The sequence below is a fragment of the Coturnix japonica genome, chromosome 28 (assembly GCF_001577835.2).
Source record: "Coturnix japonica isolate 7356 chromosome 28, Coturnix japonica 2.1, whole genome shotgun sequence".
In the NCBI taxonomy this organism is placed as follows: domain Eukaryota; kingdom Metazoa; phylum Chordata; class Aves; order Galliformes; family Phasianidae; genus Coturnix; species Coturnix japonica.
In genome coordinates, this window is record NC_029543.1 from 3,765,737 (window position 1) to 3,780,276 (window position 14,540).

A 14,540-nucleotide genomic window follows, 5' to 3' on the forward strand; every position below is an offset into this window, starting at 1 on the left:
CTGCCTGCATGGCACTTCTGCAGTCCGCCACTGACACAGCCCGGCATGGGCACATCCTTGTACGCAGACACATGGCAATGCTGAGCAGTGCCTGTGCACTGATATGCACCTCTGCTTGAGGTTTTGGAAAGGAAGTTGTGCTTTTGGGGGGGGGGGGGGCTGGCTGTTGTTTTCAGTTTGTTTGTATTGTTTTGCTGTTTTGTGCTTGTTAGTAATGTTTCTGCAGCTCTTGTTTCCCCATCCCAGTCCTGTCCTTAGCGTTGTCTAAGTTTTCTTAGGGCAAGGCTGACAAGCCAGTAGGTATTTGGAGAGCAGGGGTCCTCAGGGAGCCACAAAGACAGTACTGAACTGAGGGGTTTGTATTAAAAAGTTAGAAGCAGCATGTTGGTATCTATCTAAGTTTAGGAAAGATTGAGTCTCAGCGAAAGGATGGAAGCAGGTTTAATCCAGCATGCAGAAACTGAATGAAGAGCAGTTCAACTGCAGCTGGACCCCCAAATCAGCTCATACTCAGTGGTACCGTTGCAGGAGAGTCGGAAGGTATTTGGGATCTGCAGCAGGAGAACTTGGAAAACTTCAGAATCCTGCTGTCCCAGCTGCCCTTTGTGTAAACATCAGTAAGTTTGTATAAACCGCTTCATTTAGAGTCTCTAGCTGCAGCTTGGCAGCAGTTTGCATTTGTCTGGGCTCTGTGGTTTATGCTTGGGGCAGACGAGAGGTTGGCCTGTGGGTGCTCCAGCTGGTGGTTGGAGACTCAGGAGAGAACTGCCCTGTTTGAAACTGATGCTGGGATAAATGCAAAGATAAAAGATCCAGCTTAGCCTGGATGCTAAGAGGCAGGTGGGAGCACTGCTTCATTTGTTTGCCTGACCGAGTATTTCTCCCTGCACTTGCAGCACTGCAGAGTCAGCTGAGGAAGAGGCACTTCCTAGCTGCAGTTAATGTGCTCAACAGATTAATGGATCTGTTGCTAGTTAGATCATGCTTACCTCTGAATTCTTGATCTGAGAGGCTTGTAAAAGGCAGCAGAGACGTGCAAGGCTGCTGTTAGGACTCAGCTGGGCAGAAGTCCATAGATCTCAAAAAGGCTGCCAGGTTTTCTCCTATCTAGCTTTGAAAGGATATTGCCAACTCTTCTCTGTAATGTTATCCAGCCTGAGTGAGCTGGCTGTTCTCTGCTGCTATTTGTACGGCCCTGGAATGTTTGAAAGGCTCTGGGATAGCTGACCACCTGCCTCCCACACTGATCACTGCTGGGCAAAAAGGGAACGAACAGAAATTCTGTTGATGGGCAGATTGTGGTGCAGTTTTCAGGTGGAAGGCTCTGTAAGGGCTGTTGGAATTAGAGCCATCTGAATGAAGTCTGTTGTGATTTATAGGGCTGTGGGGTCTTCTGCAGTGGGTTTCCAGGTTGAGGGGTCTCTGTTCTGTCCCTAGCAGTGCGGCAGAGGGGGGACATGGGGATGGGAGTGGGCACAAAAAGCACAGAGAGAGGAAGGGGCAGCACAGCACAAATCTTAAAAAGCCTGTCCTTGCCTTATCAGCACAAAAAAAAAAATAACTTTCTTTTCCTCTTTAGATTTACGTTGGTTTGGTTTTTATTTTTTTGCTTTAGCATGAAATTTTTCAAAAAGTGTATATTTCATTTATTTTTATTTTTTTTTTACTGTTTTCTGCAGATTCTGGTCTGAGCAGCCCTCTCAGTGACCCTGAGTTTGACTTTGAAAGTTAGTTCCTGTGTGTTTTTGTTCCTGTTGGTTTCATTTTTTCCCCCATAATTATTTTTTCCTCTTCCGTCGCTTTCCTTTCCAGTTCTGTTTCGTTCCTGTTACTTTTTATTTTCGCTGAATTCTCTGTATTCCTGCAGTGTCTGCCCATCTCATCCCTTTTCTGTGCCATCTGTTTGTCTGAACAGCACTTCCAGTTTTACAGTACCAAATATCAGGCCTTTTGTACAACGTGGGCAGTAGCAGCAGCGTAAGGATAGAGCCCCCAGCAGCAGTGTGGGACACCGTCCATCCTTCTGTGTCTCTCTGAGGATAAGAATGTGTGTTTCAGGGCTCCCTTTTCTCCACGTTGTCAATGATGTTCCATTTCTGAAGCTTGGCTACATGTCCCTCATACATATTCCTGGACAGAAAGTGATCTTTTGTGCACCAGCTTGTGGGCCCTCTGTGTGTGTGTGCCTGTGGTTTTGTGTTCATTGCTTCATAACATGGGGAAGGAGGAAATGAGCTGTAGCTGACAGTCCCCTCTCTCTTTGGGAAGAGCCATGCGGGCACCATTCTGTGCTGATGGGGAAGGGGCCTTTGCCCATCTGTGGCAGGTGCCTGTTCCTTGGCAGCGACTTGTTCCAGCAGCACAAAGACCAGAGGCTTCTCCATGGCTCTCCACAGCCCGTTGGCTCATGCAGTGCTATCCAGCCTCGATTGCTGTGTGAGGAGAGACGGGCTCCGGCCCATGGAACAGATGTTAGGGTGACGTTTCTGGTGAGTTGGCTGGTGCACAGAGAATCAAGTCTTTTGTGATAAGATTAGAGAGATTCAAGTGATTGAAATGTTAGATGAGAGCGGCTCTGAAAGACTTCATCCCCATTAGAAGCAAAGATCCTGGCTTTCCTGAGTGGTAGGGTTGTGGGGGTTTTTTTTGTGCTGGGCAGGGAAATGGATGGATAGATGGGAGGTTTTATCACACAAATGTGAAGAATTGCGGATGCTGCTTGGTAGTCTGGGAGGTGAGAGCTGGGACCAGTCCTCAGAATAACTTAATCCAAACACCACTGTCAGTGCTTTTGAATCCTCCTGCCAGTACTGTCTCAGTGCACCTGCCACCTCTGCTCAGACCTTTCATTGGAACACATGAAGGCTTTGTGTGTTCTTTCAGCCCACACCAGGGCTCAGTCTGCCACCCCCCATAGCCAGGGGGCAGCGAGCAAGGGAACCTGGGAGCCACATCCATCCTGGCTAAGGAGAGTCGTTAATTAAAGCAGGCAAAGGAGTTTCAGCAGAGACCAGCTGGTTCTGCTGGAAAGTGTTGCTCCTGGCTCATTTTAATATCAAACTTCACCTCTGCCTTTATGGGAACTCCAGCATGCTTGGTGTTTTGGCCAGGGACGTGCTTATCAGTGCAAAGGTTTCCAGTTTTGTTTTATTATTAAGAGCCCCAGAAATCAATTCTACCTGGAGATTCCTGTCTTTAACAGCAGCAAAACCAGATAAGCTCCCACATGTTCTTAGCCAGACCTGTTGCAGTGGTGGGAGGTGGGCACAGGGCGGTCCCTGGCAAAGAGACAGAGCTGATTTTCTGGCACTGGGCATACTGACCATATCTCATGAAGGTTTTTTAGGGAAACTTGTGCAGTGCCTTTGGAGGGGACGTGACTTCTCTTGGCAGATGGGTGCAGTGGGCCTTTCCCCGGGCAGCCCTGTGCTCAGAGGGAATGATGCTTACAGCTCTGCAATTTCAGAGCCAAAGAGCATCTGATGAATTTTTACCAGGCTTTTTTTTTTTTCTTCTTTTTTTTTCCTTTTAATGTTAAGTGTTCATTGTTTGGAATTTCATCCACACTGCTGTGTTTCTAACCACACCTCAGCAAACAACCCCTGGGTTTGTCAGCACTGGGTGCTGGCGGCAGGGCCAGAGATCTGAGACAGCAGTTGAGTTGCCAGGAGTTTTTCTGAGCAAGGCTTGGCTTTGCTGTGATGCTGCAGCTCCAGGTGTGTTTGCTGTTCTCTTCAGCCATTCCGTTTGGAGGCAGAAGGACAGGAACTGGGCAAAATGTATAGGGGTTGGAACTGGATGATCTTCCAGGTCCCTTCAAACCCAGCCATTCTAGGATTCCTCTGAATGCCCCCAGTCTACACTTGGTGTGGAGCAGGTGGCAGCTCTGGCAGGAAGCAAAGGGTGAAAGGGGCAGGAGGGAGCTGGGAACCCATCCTCTGTGAGCTGGAGGTGTGTTCTGCCTGCTAGCCAGTGTAACGGCATGGAGCCAATGCAGCCTTAGGATTTATTTTAGTGGGTTTTTTGGTCTGTTCTCCCCACACAGCCCTTCCATTTTTGGGTAAACTTCCTTTTGCTGAAAAGAGACATCTAGATAGATTAGAAAAGAACACTGGAGTGGCGGCTGTGATCCTCACTCTGGCAGACGTGTCCTGTCCCCAGGCCTGGGGGAGGCAGCGTCCCTATAGGGCTCACTGTAAAACTGAGGATGTCATGCTTGCTTTGCCATCTCTGTGCTGAGATTTTGGAGTATCTGACCATGCTGCTGCCACTGCCGCTGCTTTGTCACACACCCAACACCCACGGGGCTCGAAATTCTCCCTGGCTTCCATCTCTTCTCCACTCCTTCCCACAGGGGCACTGCCCAAGGCCTTTCCGTGCACTATGCCCTTGCTGTCTGCATTTGTAGCAGGATCAGCTGGCAGGCAGCACAGGAAGGCTTTGGAAAAACATGATCCAATGCAGATGAGCAAAGCATGGAGAGCTTTTCCAACCTGATTTGTAGTGTAGTTAGTTCAGCATCCTGAGATGAGAAGGGTCCCTGCCCCTTGCAGAGCTCCAGCTGCCCTTCAGGGAGCACCATAAGCACAGCTCTGCTGGAGTGCTGGGTGCCTTCAGCCCGCTGCAGTGTTGTCTTTACTGCCAGGAGGTCTTGAGGGACACGAGCTCTGTTCTCTGGCTCTGTCTCGGTATGAGCACAGCTGCTGCTGCCAGGGAAGCTGGTGAATTGGGGTTCTGAAGTGTTGGTCTCCCCAGTGAATTGTTACCCATTCCCCAGCCCAAGGAGGGTCACAGAGATCTGCCTGTCCACCACAGAAGGTAACAAACTTGCAGCAATTTGCTGGTGGGGTTTGTACAGCCGGCCCTTCAGATGGACCTCTGCGAGGTCCTCTGCAGTGCATGAGCAGGAAGAGGAGTCAGTACTCAGCATTTCCATAGCCAGCTGCATTCTTGCAGCAGTGAAGGTTAACACCACCACATCCATGAGCTCACTGAGAAGCCCACAGAGCCATTGTTGTGCTACAGACAATTTCTGAAAAGCCTCCTTTGCTTCCCCCATCTGCATCCCCTTCCCCGCCCCACGTGGCCACAGTCGGCTGGATCCGTGCCCCTTCCCTTCTTTTGTGTTGGAGTTTGGTTACGGTCATGGCGGGTGCTGCACCATTTGCTGCATAGGTTCCTCTGGCAGCATTTACTCATTTTAAGTCCACTATTGGAATCGCTAACACACATCTGCTCTTCAGATTTTACTTTTTGTTATGCTCTGATTTGCACATTGAAAATGGGGCCATTGTGGAAACACTCATTTTACTGTTGTTTTTTTAATTATTTCCGTTATTTTTATTTTTGTTACTTCCAAGGACACAATTTCGAGCCCTGAATTCTTCTCTTCTAACCTCCCTACTTTCATTGCAGATCTTACATTGTAATTTATTTTCTTTTCTTGTTTCTTCTTTCTTATAAAATGTGTGACAGTTGTAAATCTTAGTTATTATTAAATGAGATTCTTTTCCTGCTGTCTTGTCTTTTAGGTATGCTCAGCCACCCACCAATCCCTGTTTCCGAGCTGGCTGAACACACAGAGCATCTCAAAGCTAATGATAACCTGAAATTATCCCAAGAGTATGAGGTATGAGCAAGAGTGAGTGCTGTGCATGGGTTTGCAGAGCCAGGAAATCAGGCAATTCAGGGAGGCCCTCATCCAAACAAACCTAGCTTCACTTTAAGGATCTGGTCACTTGAAATAAAAAAAAAAAAAGAGGCTATTTATATATTCAGTATTAAGCACTTCCTAGGTTCAGTTCCAGATGGTAGAAGACTTCTGATTCACGAGACTTCCCTTTGCACGGAGAGGATGTCTTGTCCCATTGTGCAGGGGGATGGACTTCCCGAAGGTGGGATGGGACACTGTCCTGGAGAATGGCTTTGTTGTGTTGCTGGATGTGCAGAGGATGAAGCCAAAGGATGAGATACCTGGCTCTGGAAGCCAGGGAGACAGGCAGTGGCTCCTCCACAGCTGACATCGGTGGCGGCCAGTGAAGCCAATGTTCTCTTTTTCCTCTTTGCTGCTAATATTTGGGTACTCAGATGGGCTCCTGCAGCTGAACACTGCAATGGCTGCCAGACGTGCAGCTCAAGTGATTATCCTGCGGCAGACTAAGGGGGAGGAAGAGGATTGCAGCCCCCATGGTACCACTGCTGCTACAGAGCGTGGCTCCCTGGTCACCAGGGGGATGGGCTGAGCTCTGTGCTCCCATCTCCTGGCAGTGCCATGGCTGCATCAGCACTGCTTAATCCCCTTGCGAGTGTCCAATGCTGCTGGGTGAGCGCTGTGCAAGCTGCTATCATTGTAGATTGGATGTGTGACTGGTTCCTGTTGTTAAGAGACAAAATGCCCTGCTATTTTTAGGCTAATAATAAGTCTAGACTGCCTGGTTCTGTTTGCAGGCAGCAAGTAAGGGGATATATGTTCTGAACAAAGGTCCTGGGATGTTTCTCCAGGAGGTTTCTGTCCTGTCTGCCTTGCAAACAGCAGTAGGGCTGAAGCAGCCCTGCAGTCATAGCTCTGCACCCAGGAGGGGCTGTGCAGTGCAGGAGCTCTGCTGGGGTCTCTCACCCCATGCAGAGGGAGCAGCCTGTTAATGAACTCCATCCAGATTTCAAAGACTAATTTGCATCCTGCAATATCCCAAGTGCCCTGGCTTTGTTCCAGCACAACCTCCTCTAGTGGTAGAGCCAGAGCTAAACAAACATCGCTAATGAAATGAATGTGAGGCGAGATTAGAGGGATAGAAAGCAAACAGACACATTACAACAGTATAAATACCCATTAGTTGGAAATGCTCAGTGTGAGAAGGGATGCTGTCATGGGGTTGCTGTGGCTGCTGGAGCTGAGCTGGGGGGCTGGCACAGTGAAGGCTGAGCTGGTTGAGCTCAAAGGGTCAGGAGTAGGAGGGGAGCAGGATGGTGCAGGTGATGTGTGCAGGGCCTGCACAGGCAGGAAGAGGGGGGTGAAGAGCTGGGAGCAGAGCTCAGCCCCCTCCTGCCAAGCCTCCAGTTCAGGCAAACCCCTGGGGCTCTGCAAAATGATGAAGGAATTAAGCCCTTGTTTTATTTAATTCTCTGGCTGAGGATTTAGAGGTAAACGTAATTAACCTAATTTCCATATCTGGGACAGCTGGACCTTAAAAAAAAACAAAACAAAAAAAAAAAAACCTTAAAACCTGGCATAAATCACCCGGACAGGCAGAGGATTTTTCACTCCAGCACATTTCGTTGTTTACTCCTTTATCGCTTCTAGGAAACGTTATGTTAGTTCAGGCCTGTAGGCCCAGCTCCTACCCCTATTGTGGCTGCTCTCGTGGTGCTGTCTGCCCCTTTGCACCTGAGGGATGTCACACTGAGCCCCCTCATGGAGCAGCCTCTGTTCCCTACTGCCTTTTTCCCCAGTGTTTCACATCCTACTCGCATACGTGGTTATAAACCTCACCCTTGCTTGCATATCTTCCTCCCCAGGTATTAAGACGGTATATTTATGCCCCCATAATGGCTGTTTAGTTTAACCACACACAGATTTAGCTTCTTCATCATTTCATAAATACCTCCTGCTGTGATTGTCCCTGTTGTTCTCTCCCAATTGCCCACTGTTTATCAGCGGCAGTAGCTCAGGGCTGTAACTAATGCAGCGCAGCCACCACTCTGTGAACACAAGTAGGATTCAGGGCATCTGTTTTGCAGCCTGAAATTGTACTGATGCGTTGTGCCAGGGAAGGAATTTCCTCTGGTGCTGCTCCGTGTGCTTGGGGCAGAGGGTCATGGGGTGGAGTGCGCTGTGCTGGGGCTGTTCCACAGCAAAACTCTGCTCTGGAGGGAAGAAAATGGTGAATGCTGCATTCCTCAGCTAGATCTATAGAGCCACGACCTGTCCTACGTGGAGCAAGGTACTCAGAGCTTGATTTGTTCCTTTTCTCCCCTTTCACTCCTGTGTTTTCCTTCCTGACTCCTGCAGTCCATTGACCCCGGCCAGCAGTTCACCTGGGAGAACTCCAACCTGGAAGTGAACAAGCCCAAAAACCGCTATGCAAACGTGATTGCCTACGACCACTCACGTGTCATCCTGCTGCCCATCGAAGGTACGGGAGCAACATCTGCTACTCCATGATATCGCTGGGCTGATGGTTCTGCTCTCAGAGCATATCCCCTGGAGTTTAGAAAGCAAGAAGTGCATGTGTCAACCATGTTTGTTACGTTCTGATACTGACATATTCCCTGTAGCCGCAGTCTCTCATTTCAAAGGCTGCTTTATCAAGAAACTGCCTTCACTTTACTTAAGAGATCCTTGTGATACACTTCTGACTAACAGGAAGAATTCAGACCACATAGTGCTTTACAGAGAGCAGGAACAGGGCAGTGGGTGGCGGTGGATGTGAAATGCATCTGTACAGCAGATGAATGAGAAGTAGGCACAACGCTAATTGCACAGATGTGTGTGTCAGCAGCATGGCAGAGATGCGGCCGCTGAGTTGTACAAATGTAGAGCTTACGTGATACATAGCTCCTGCTGCAGTGCTGTCCCTCAGGGCTGAAAGTAAGGGAGATGTGGTGTTAGCCTGGTCAACCATCAGTAGTTTCCCGTATCTTATGTAAGTGATGGTATAGCGAGAAAATTTACATTTTACTCTTGATGAAATGCACACTATGGTAAGAGCAGATTTTGGTGGAGAGGAGATGTAGTTTTGTGGGGGATCTGCTTTGGTTGCTGCTGCTGAGCTAATATTCACCTTTCATCATCTCACGGCTTGTGTGGCTGTGCAGATGGGTGTGCTGTGTGCGGCCGCTCTGCATTGCCAAGAGCTGATTATCTGAGCAGAGGGGATGTGCAAACAGCCCTGTGGTGGATGCCCTCCTAGCAAGGGAATTGCTAGAATAATCTCCTCCTGCTGGAGTATCTCTGGGGGACTCATTTGGTTCTGAGGTCACAAAAAATCATGATTTGCCATAAAATGAACCAGTCTGGATTGTTCTTGTTTGCCATTACAGGATGTTAAACATTTCTCATTGTGGAGCTGGCTGTGTTTTGCTAGCTTATTTTTCTTCTGAGATTAATATTGCATGAGCCAAGGCAAGCCAAGTCCTTAAAAAGTTGCCTTGTCACTGAAGAGTACAAGTGTAGAACTGAAGGACACTGGGATGAGCTCTGCCCTCAGGAAAACAGAGAGCAGGGATGGCTGCAGGCATAGCTGGGATCGATGGCAGCCTGTGTCCAGAGGGTTAATGTCTGAATACCTGAGAGGTTCTGACTTGTCTTGGCTGTGTCTTAAACTGAGCACTGGAAGATGATAGGGGTTGGAGGAATTAGTTGCTGCTTTCTCTTTGTTTTAAATCTGGCATTGTCAGGGCTGCAGATTGTCTGCTTGGTCAGGAAGAAGTAGTGGCTTTAAGTCAGTGACTTCTCTGTAACTGGGCCCTGTCATGCAGCAAAACAGTGCAGGAGCTCATGGCCACCATTTTAAATTACAGAGTGGACCCAAGGGGGCTGGAGAGGAGATTAATTCCAGAAGCTCAGCCTTGATCGTGTTCCTGCTGCCGCTGCACAGCCACCTTCCCCTCTGAAATTTCAGATTGGGAAGTAATGGGGGAGGGGAACCCTCCAGAAATTTAATCAAAAGCCATTTTCACCAGCAGCTGAAATTACTGAGTACCCTTGAGGACTGGCAGGCAATTCAGTGTGGATCATACCTAGCCAATAGAAGAAGCAGCGCCTATTGCTACAGCCAGATGAGGACTAGCAACCCAATTGCATATTGGTACAGCTCCCCACCCTGAGCTCCCCCTCGGGACACAAGTTAAGCATTCTGTGCTGAGTTAATCTTAGGTTGGCAGAAACCTGCCAGGCTGGCCAACTGCTCAGCTGAAATTAGGAATGGGCCAGTTTTCCAAACAGTCCAAATTGTCCCTGCTAGTCTTGGAGGCTCTCTATAGCTGATCCTGAGTGTGTGCCAGTGTCCATTTTAACTTCAGAGCAGCTTTCTCCTGCCACATCCCAATCACCCTCTTCACTCTGGCACTACCTTCTGCCACTCATAGCAAAGCCCTCAAACAAGGATGCAAGCAGGCAGCTGTAACTCAATAGCCTGTAACTCATGCAAATAGAAAAAATAAAAATGACAGCAGGCAATTTAAAGCAAGTCAAAGCCTGTAATTTCAAAGCCTTTACTGGCTGAATCCAGCCTGGATTTATTCCTTACTTTGTCCAGCTGCAACTGGAAATAGGCTATGGACTGTACAGTGCATCAGCCAGCTGCGTTCGCTACCACTGGGTATTCTAGAACATGGGCTTCTTTTGTCCTGCTTGAGCCCAGTGCAACAAGAGCCTTAAGCCAGTGCTTTTGCTCCTGTTAGCAACATTAATAGAAGAATATAGTTTTGCGGTTTGATCTTTGGTTTCCTTAACAACTTCTGCTAGGAGTTTTGTCTTCAAGTAATACAGATCTCTACCTCCAGCTGGGAAGAACTTGCAAAGAGCATCCCAGCAGCTGTGAAGGCTCTGGTATTTTTGCAAGGGAATTCTCTCAGACATTATAACTGCGAAGACCACCTTGTGCTTTCAGTCCTGTCCTGCACAATCCACTGACTTGCTTTTGATGATTTAATACAGGAATTGTGGGCAGTGATTACATCAACGCCAACTATATTGATGGTTACCGGAAGCAGAATGCCTACATTGCCACCCAGGGACCTCTGCCAGAGACATTTGGGGACTTTTGGAGGATGGTGTGGGAGCAGCGTTCAGCTACTATTGTTATGATGACTAAGCTGGAGGAGAAATCACGGGTAAGATGCTTGAGAGGGATGATAGGATTGGTTAGTCCTAATCCTGGGGGGCTGGATAGTTGGGCTGTAGGAAGGGTAAGTCTCTTTGATCTGCAGCCCACATTGATGTTGGTGGGGGATCTCTACCTTCTTAGTCAGCACACTGAAAGTTCAGTGGTTTTCTCCTTAAAAATAAAATGACTCACCCTGGAAAGCAGCCTTTGCAGCTTCAAGAGAAGGGGAAACTCAGTCCCATCGTTTCATAGGTCTGCCTTGGAGTTAATCTTGTGGCACATTTCGCATTCACTTCTCTTGTTTAATGAGCCCCAATAAGTTCACTCCGATCTTCAGGATCATTCTAGTCCATTGTCTGCCTGATTGATGTGGTGTGTCAAAAGCCTCTGCTTAGTCAGTAGGAGCTTTTCGTGCCAAGTGTCTCCCTGTTGTGGTACTCCAGAAGGAGACTTTTCTTGGACCTTCCCTCCTGTCTGCGAGCTTGCCAGCTTCACCTGTGACTTTAGGCACCTTTGGAGTGAGCTGTTCTGTTCCAGCATTCAGCAGTGACTTCTGTCTTCCAGATAAAATGTGACCAGTACTGGCCAGGTCGAGGTACAGACACCTATGGGATGATTCAAGTGACATTACTCGATACCATTGAATTGGCCACATTCTGCGTTCGAACATTCTCCCTTCATAAGGTGAGCTTTCTCCTGCTCCTGTTTCTTTCCAAGAGATGGGCACATTCTCCTCCTTACCCAGCGTGGGCAAGATACAACACTGTGCTGCTACTGCACATGACTCTTGGAGGACTTTTATCTTTGCAGAATGGCTCCAGTGAGAAGCGGGAGGTCCGCCAGTTCCAGTTCACAGCATGGCCAGACCACGGTGTACCTGAGTACCCCACCCCAATCCTGGCTTTTCTGAGACGAGTGAAAACCTGCAACCCCCCTGATGCTGGTCCAATTGTGGTGCACTGCAGGTACTGATTTCCCACACCTAGCTCTCGTTAACTCTTGTTAGCAACAGGCGCACCCTGTGCTGTTCTGGCATCTGCTTTTGCGTGTAGGGGTTGTTTCTTGTTACAGCAGGGAATGAGGAGGTTCAAGTGCAACCTTGGAAGCTGCTCTGCATTGCTGAACTGGCAGTTGGGAAGCAGAGGTGCCTGAGCTGTCAGAGGGATGGCTGACAGTGATTGAAAGACCTTTTCTTTTTTTTCTTGAGTGCTGCAGCCGTTCTGATAATGACAAAGTGACAGCCCCTCTGGGCAGGTAGCATTCCCTAATTCAATTTACAAGCCAAAGAAGAACACTTGCAGTCTCAACTTAGATAAAGCCCTGCATTCCTTGGGAGGTTGCAGAGGAGCCTGCAGGTTACTCAGCACCGAGGAAAGACATCTGAATTGTACAGGCTGCTGGGGAAGCTAATCCTACCTCTCCTAGAGAATGCTATTTAAACAGTCCTTGTAAGTGGGCAACTTATCACTAACCTTGCAGATGGCAATTATAGCGCACCTCTCCGAAAATGAATGGAGAGCTGTCAGCTCCCAGTGTGCAGGAACCAGCTCCCACATCAGCTTCTAAATTCTTGCCAAACCTCCTGTCACCTGCTTGGTTCAGGTGTAGGCAGTCTAATTAATGGAGATCAAGGGGGCTTTGTGGAAAAAAGGAGTGCACCAAACAGTAAAACCCTTTGTTAGCAGTGGAAGTGTGTAGACCCACAGAGCCCTGCTGATTCACAGATGCCATTACATGGAAGTTTGATGTTACCTCAATGCGCAGAAACATTTGGGAAACAAGGTGACGCATGTTACTCATTACAACATCAGTTGTTTCTCAGCTGCCGAAAGATTTGAGTGCTTAAATGTGCTTTTTAAGCCCTTTGATTGTGCTAGCCCTTTGTTCAGGCCCCCTTCCTAGCACTGTCATAGTTGTGTCTGGCAGGAGAGTCTTGTCATGAGGATGTTACAGATAAAAAGGTGATAGAAGTGGGGCAGGTTGGCATGGAAAGGTAATAAGGTGTAGCTTTACAGCCCCAGTTCAGCACTGTATTTGTGCAGACTTGGAGGAGCAGTGACTTCATTGTCATTACTGTCCTGCACTGCCCCAAATCATTGCAACAGTTTGTTGTTTTTTAGTGTTTGTTTTTTTGTTTGTTTGTTTGTTTAATGAATGCAGTAAATTGGGATGAGTTGGAACCAGCACAGCCAATTTGATTAGGCAGGTTCCCTTAACACAAAAGTCCACAGAACAGATGGACTGAAACATTTAGCTATGTTCTGGTTCCATGAGAGTTCCTTTGCCTCAGTTCTTCAATTAGCTGTGTTCACAAGGCTTCACTTCCTTCCCATTTACTGTGTACTGTGCACTGCCTGCCTTGTGTCTATTTCTACCCCATGATTACTGTGGTTTGTATCAGAAGAAGACTCCTTACTTATGGGTCTCTCTTTGGCATCTCTCTTCAGTGGGAGAATTCTCCATCACTCAGTTTCATCCCTTTTATTTTCAGCGCGGGGGTTGGACGGACCGGCTGCTTCATTGTGATTGATGCCATGCTGGAGAGGATAAAACATGAGAAGACAGTGGACATTTATGGGCATGTCACCCTCATGCGGTCACAGCGGAACTACATGGTACAGACAGAAGACCAGTACAGCTTTATACACGATGCCTTGCTTGAGGCCGTTGCGTGCGGCAACACAGAAGTCCCAGCTAGGAATCTCTACACATACATCCAGAAGCTGGCACAGATTGAAGTTGGAGAGCACGTGACAGGCATGGAGCTGGAGTTTAAGGTAAAGGCTTGAATGAGGGCAGTAGTGACTGGGGAAAATTCTGCATTCCTCATGGGAGCTTTTTTCCCCTTGGCACTCACGCAGCAGACAGGGAACTTTAAAAGGTTGACAGGAACTCATTGGTTCCATGTTAGAGAAGTAATTACTCTTCTGACTCCTGCCACTGCAATTCCCAGGGAGAATGAGTTGTTGCTGTGGGAGGTTTGTCTTGTCATTTGGAACCCACACTGAATTTACTTCCTCCTTAGACTGGGTTTTTAAATGTTTTGTTGGGGGAATGGTGTCACATTCCATCCTCCAGAAATGGAGGGCAGACAAGGTGGAACAAAATGATGGAATGTGGAGGACAAGGTAAGCAGGCTGCCATGCAGCCCAGGCAAATGTGGGGCAATCAGGAGTTGAATAAATGGTTGTGACTCTGCTTTTGCCTTCAGCGCCTGGCCAACTCTAAAGCACATACCTCACGTTTCATCAGTGCCAACCTCCCATGCAACAAATTCAAGAACCGCCTCGTGAACATCATGCCCTACGAGCTGACGAGGGTCTGCCTTCAGCCCATCCGGGGAGTCGAGGGGTCAGACTACATCAATGCCAGCTTTATTGATGGCTACAGGTAAACAGCACCTTGTTGCCCCCCATCACGGTCAGGGTGTGAACTTAGCAGGCTGTGGTTCTGAGGATGCAGAAGAACTAAGGGGTGAACTAGGCGCCCTAGCACTTCTGTTTTCCTGTTTTTCAGCCTTTGCGTGTGTGTTGTGAAGCTTTTGTCCAAGTCTTGACCCATGGCTCAGGTTTGTGTTCTGTTTCAGACAACAGAAGGCATACATTGCTACTCAAGGGCCCCTGGCAGAGACCACTGAAGATTTCTGGCGGATGCTATGGGAGAACAACTCCACCATTGTTGTGATGTTGACTAAGCTTCGCGAGATGGGGCGGG

At 48.3% G+C, this 14,540-nt stretch overlaps 1 protein-coding gene across 14 annotated transcripts in view; it reads left to right on the plus strand.

Annotated features, from left to right (window-relative positions):
- PTPRS (protein tyrosine phosphatase receptor type S) overlaps window positions 1-14,540 on the plus strand; it is a 106,470-nt gene that overhangs the window by 86,722 nt on the left and 5,208 nt on the right. For 3 of the 14 annotated variants that reach the window (XM_015886433.2, XM_015886435.2, XM_015886430.2), the window contains exons 25-31: window positions 1,680-1,727; window positions 5,532-5,629; window positions 8,009-8,132; window positions 10,658-10,833; window positions 11,391-11,510; window positions 11,637-11,791; window positions 13,318-14,025. In XM_015886433.2, the coding sequence (XP_015741919.1) occupies window positions 1,680-1,727; window positions 5,532-5,629; window positions 8,009-8,132; window positions 10,658-10,833; window positions 11,391-11,510; window positions 11,637-11,791; window positions 13,318-13,615 (1,019 nt within the window). In that variant the 3' untranslated portion in view covers window positions 13,616-14,025. The other 11 variants (XM_032441037.1, XM_015886432.2, XM_015886434.2 and 8 more) reach the window with 9 other exon arrangements.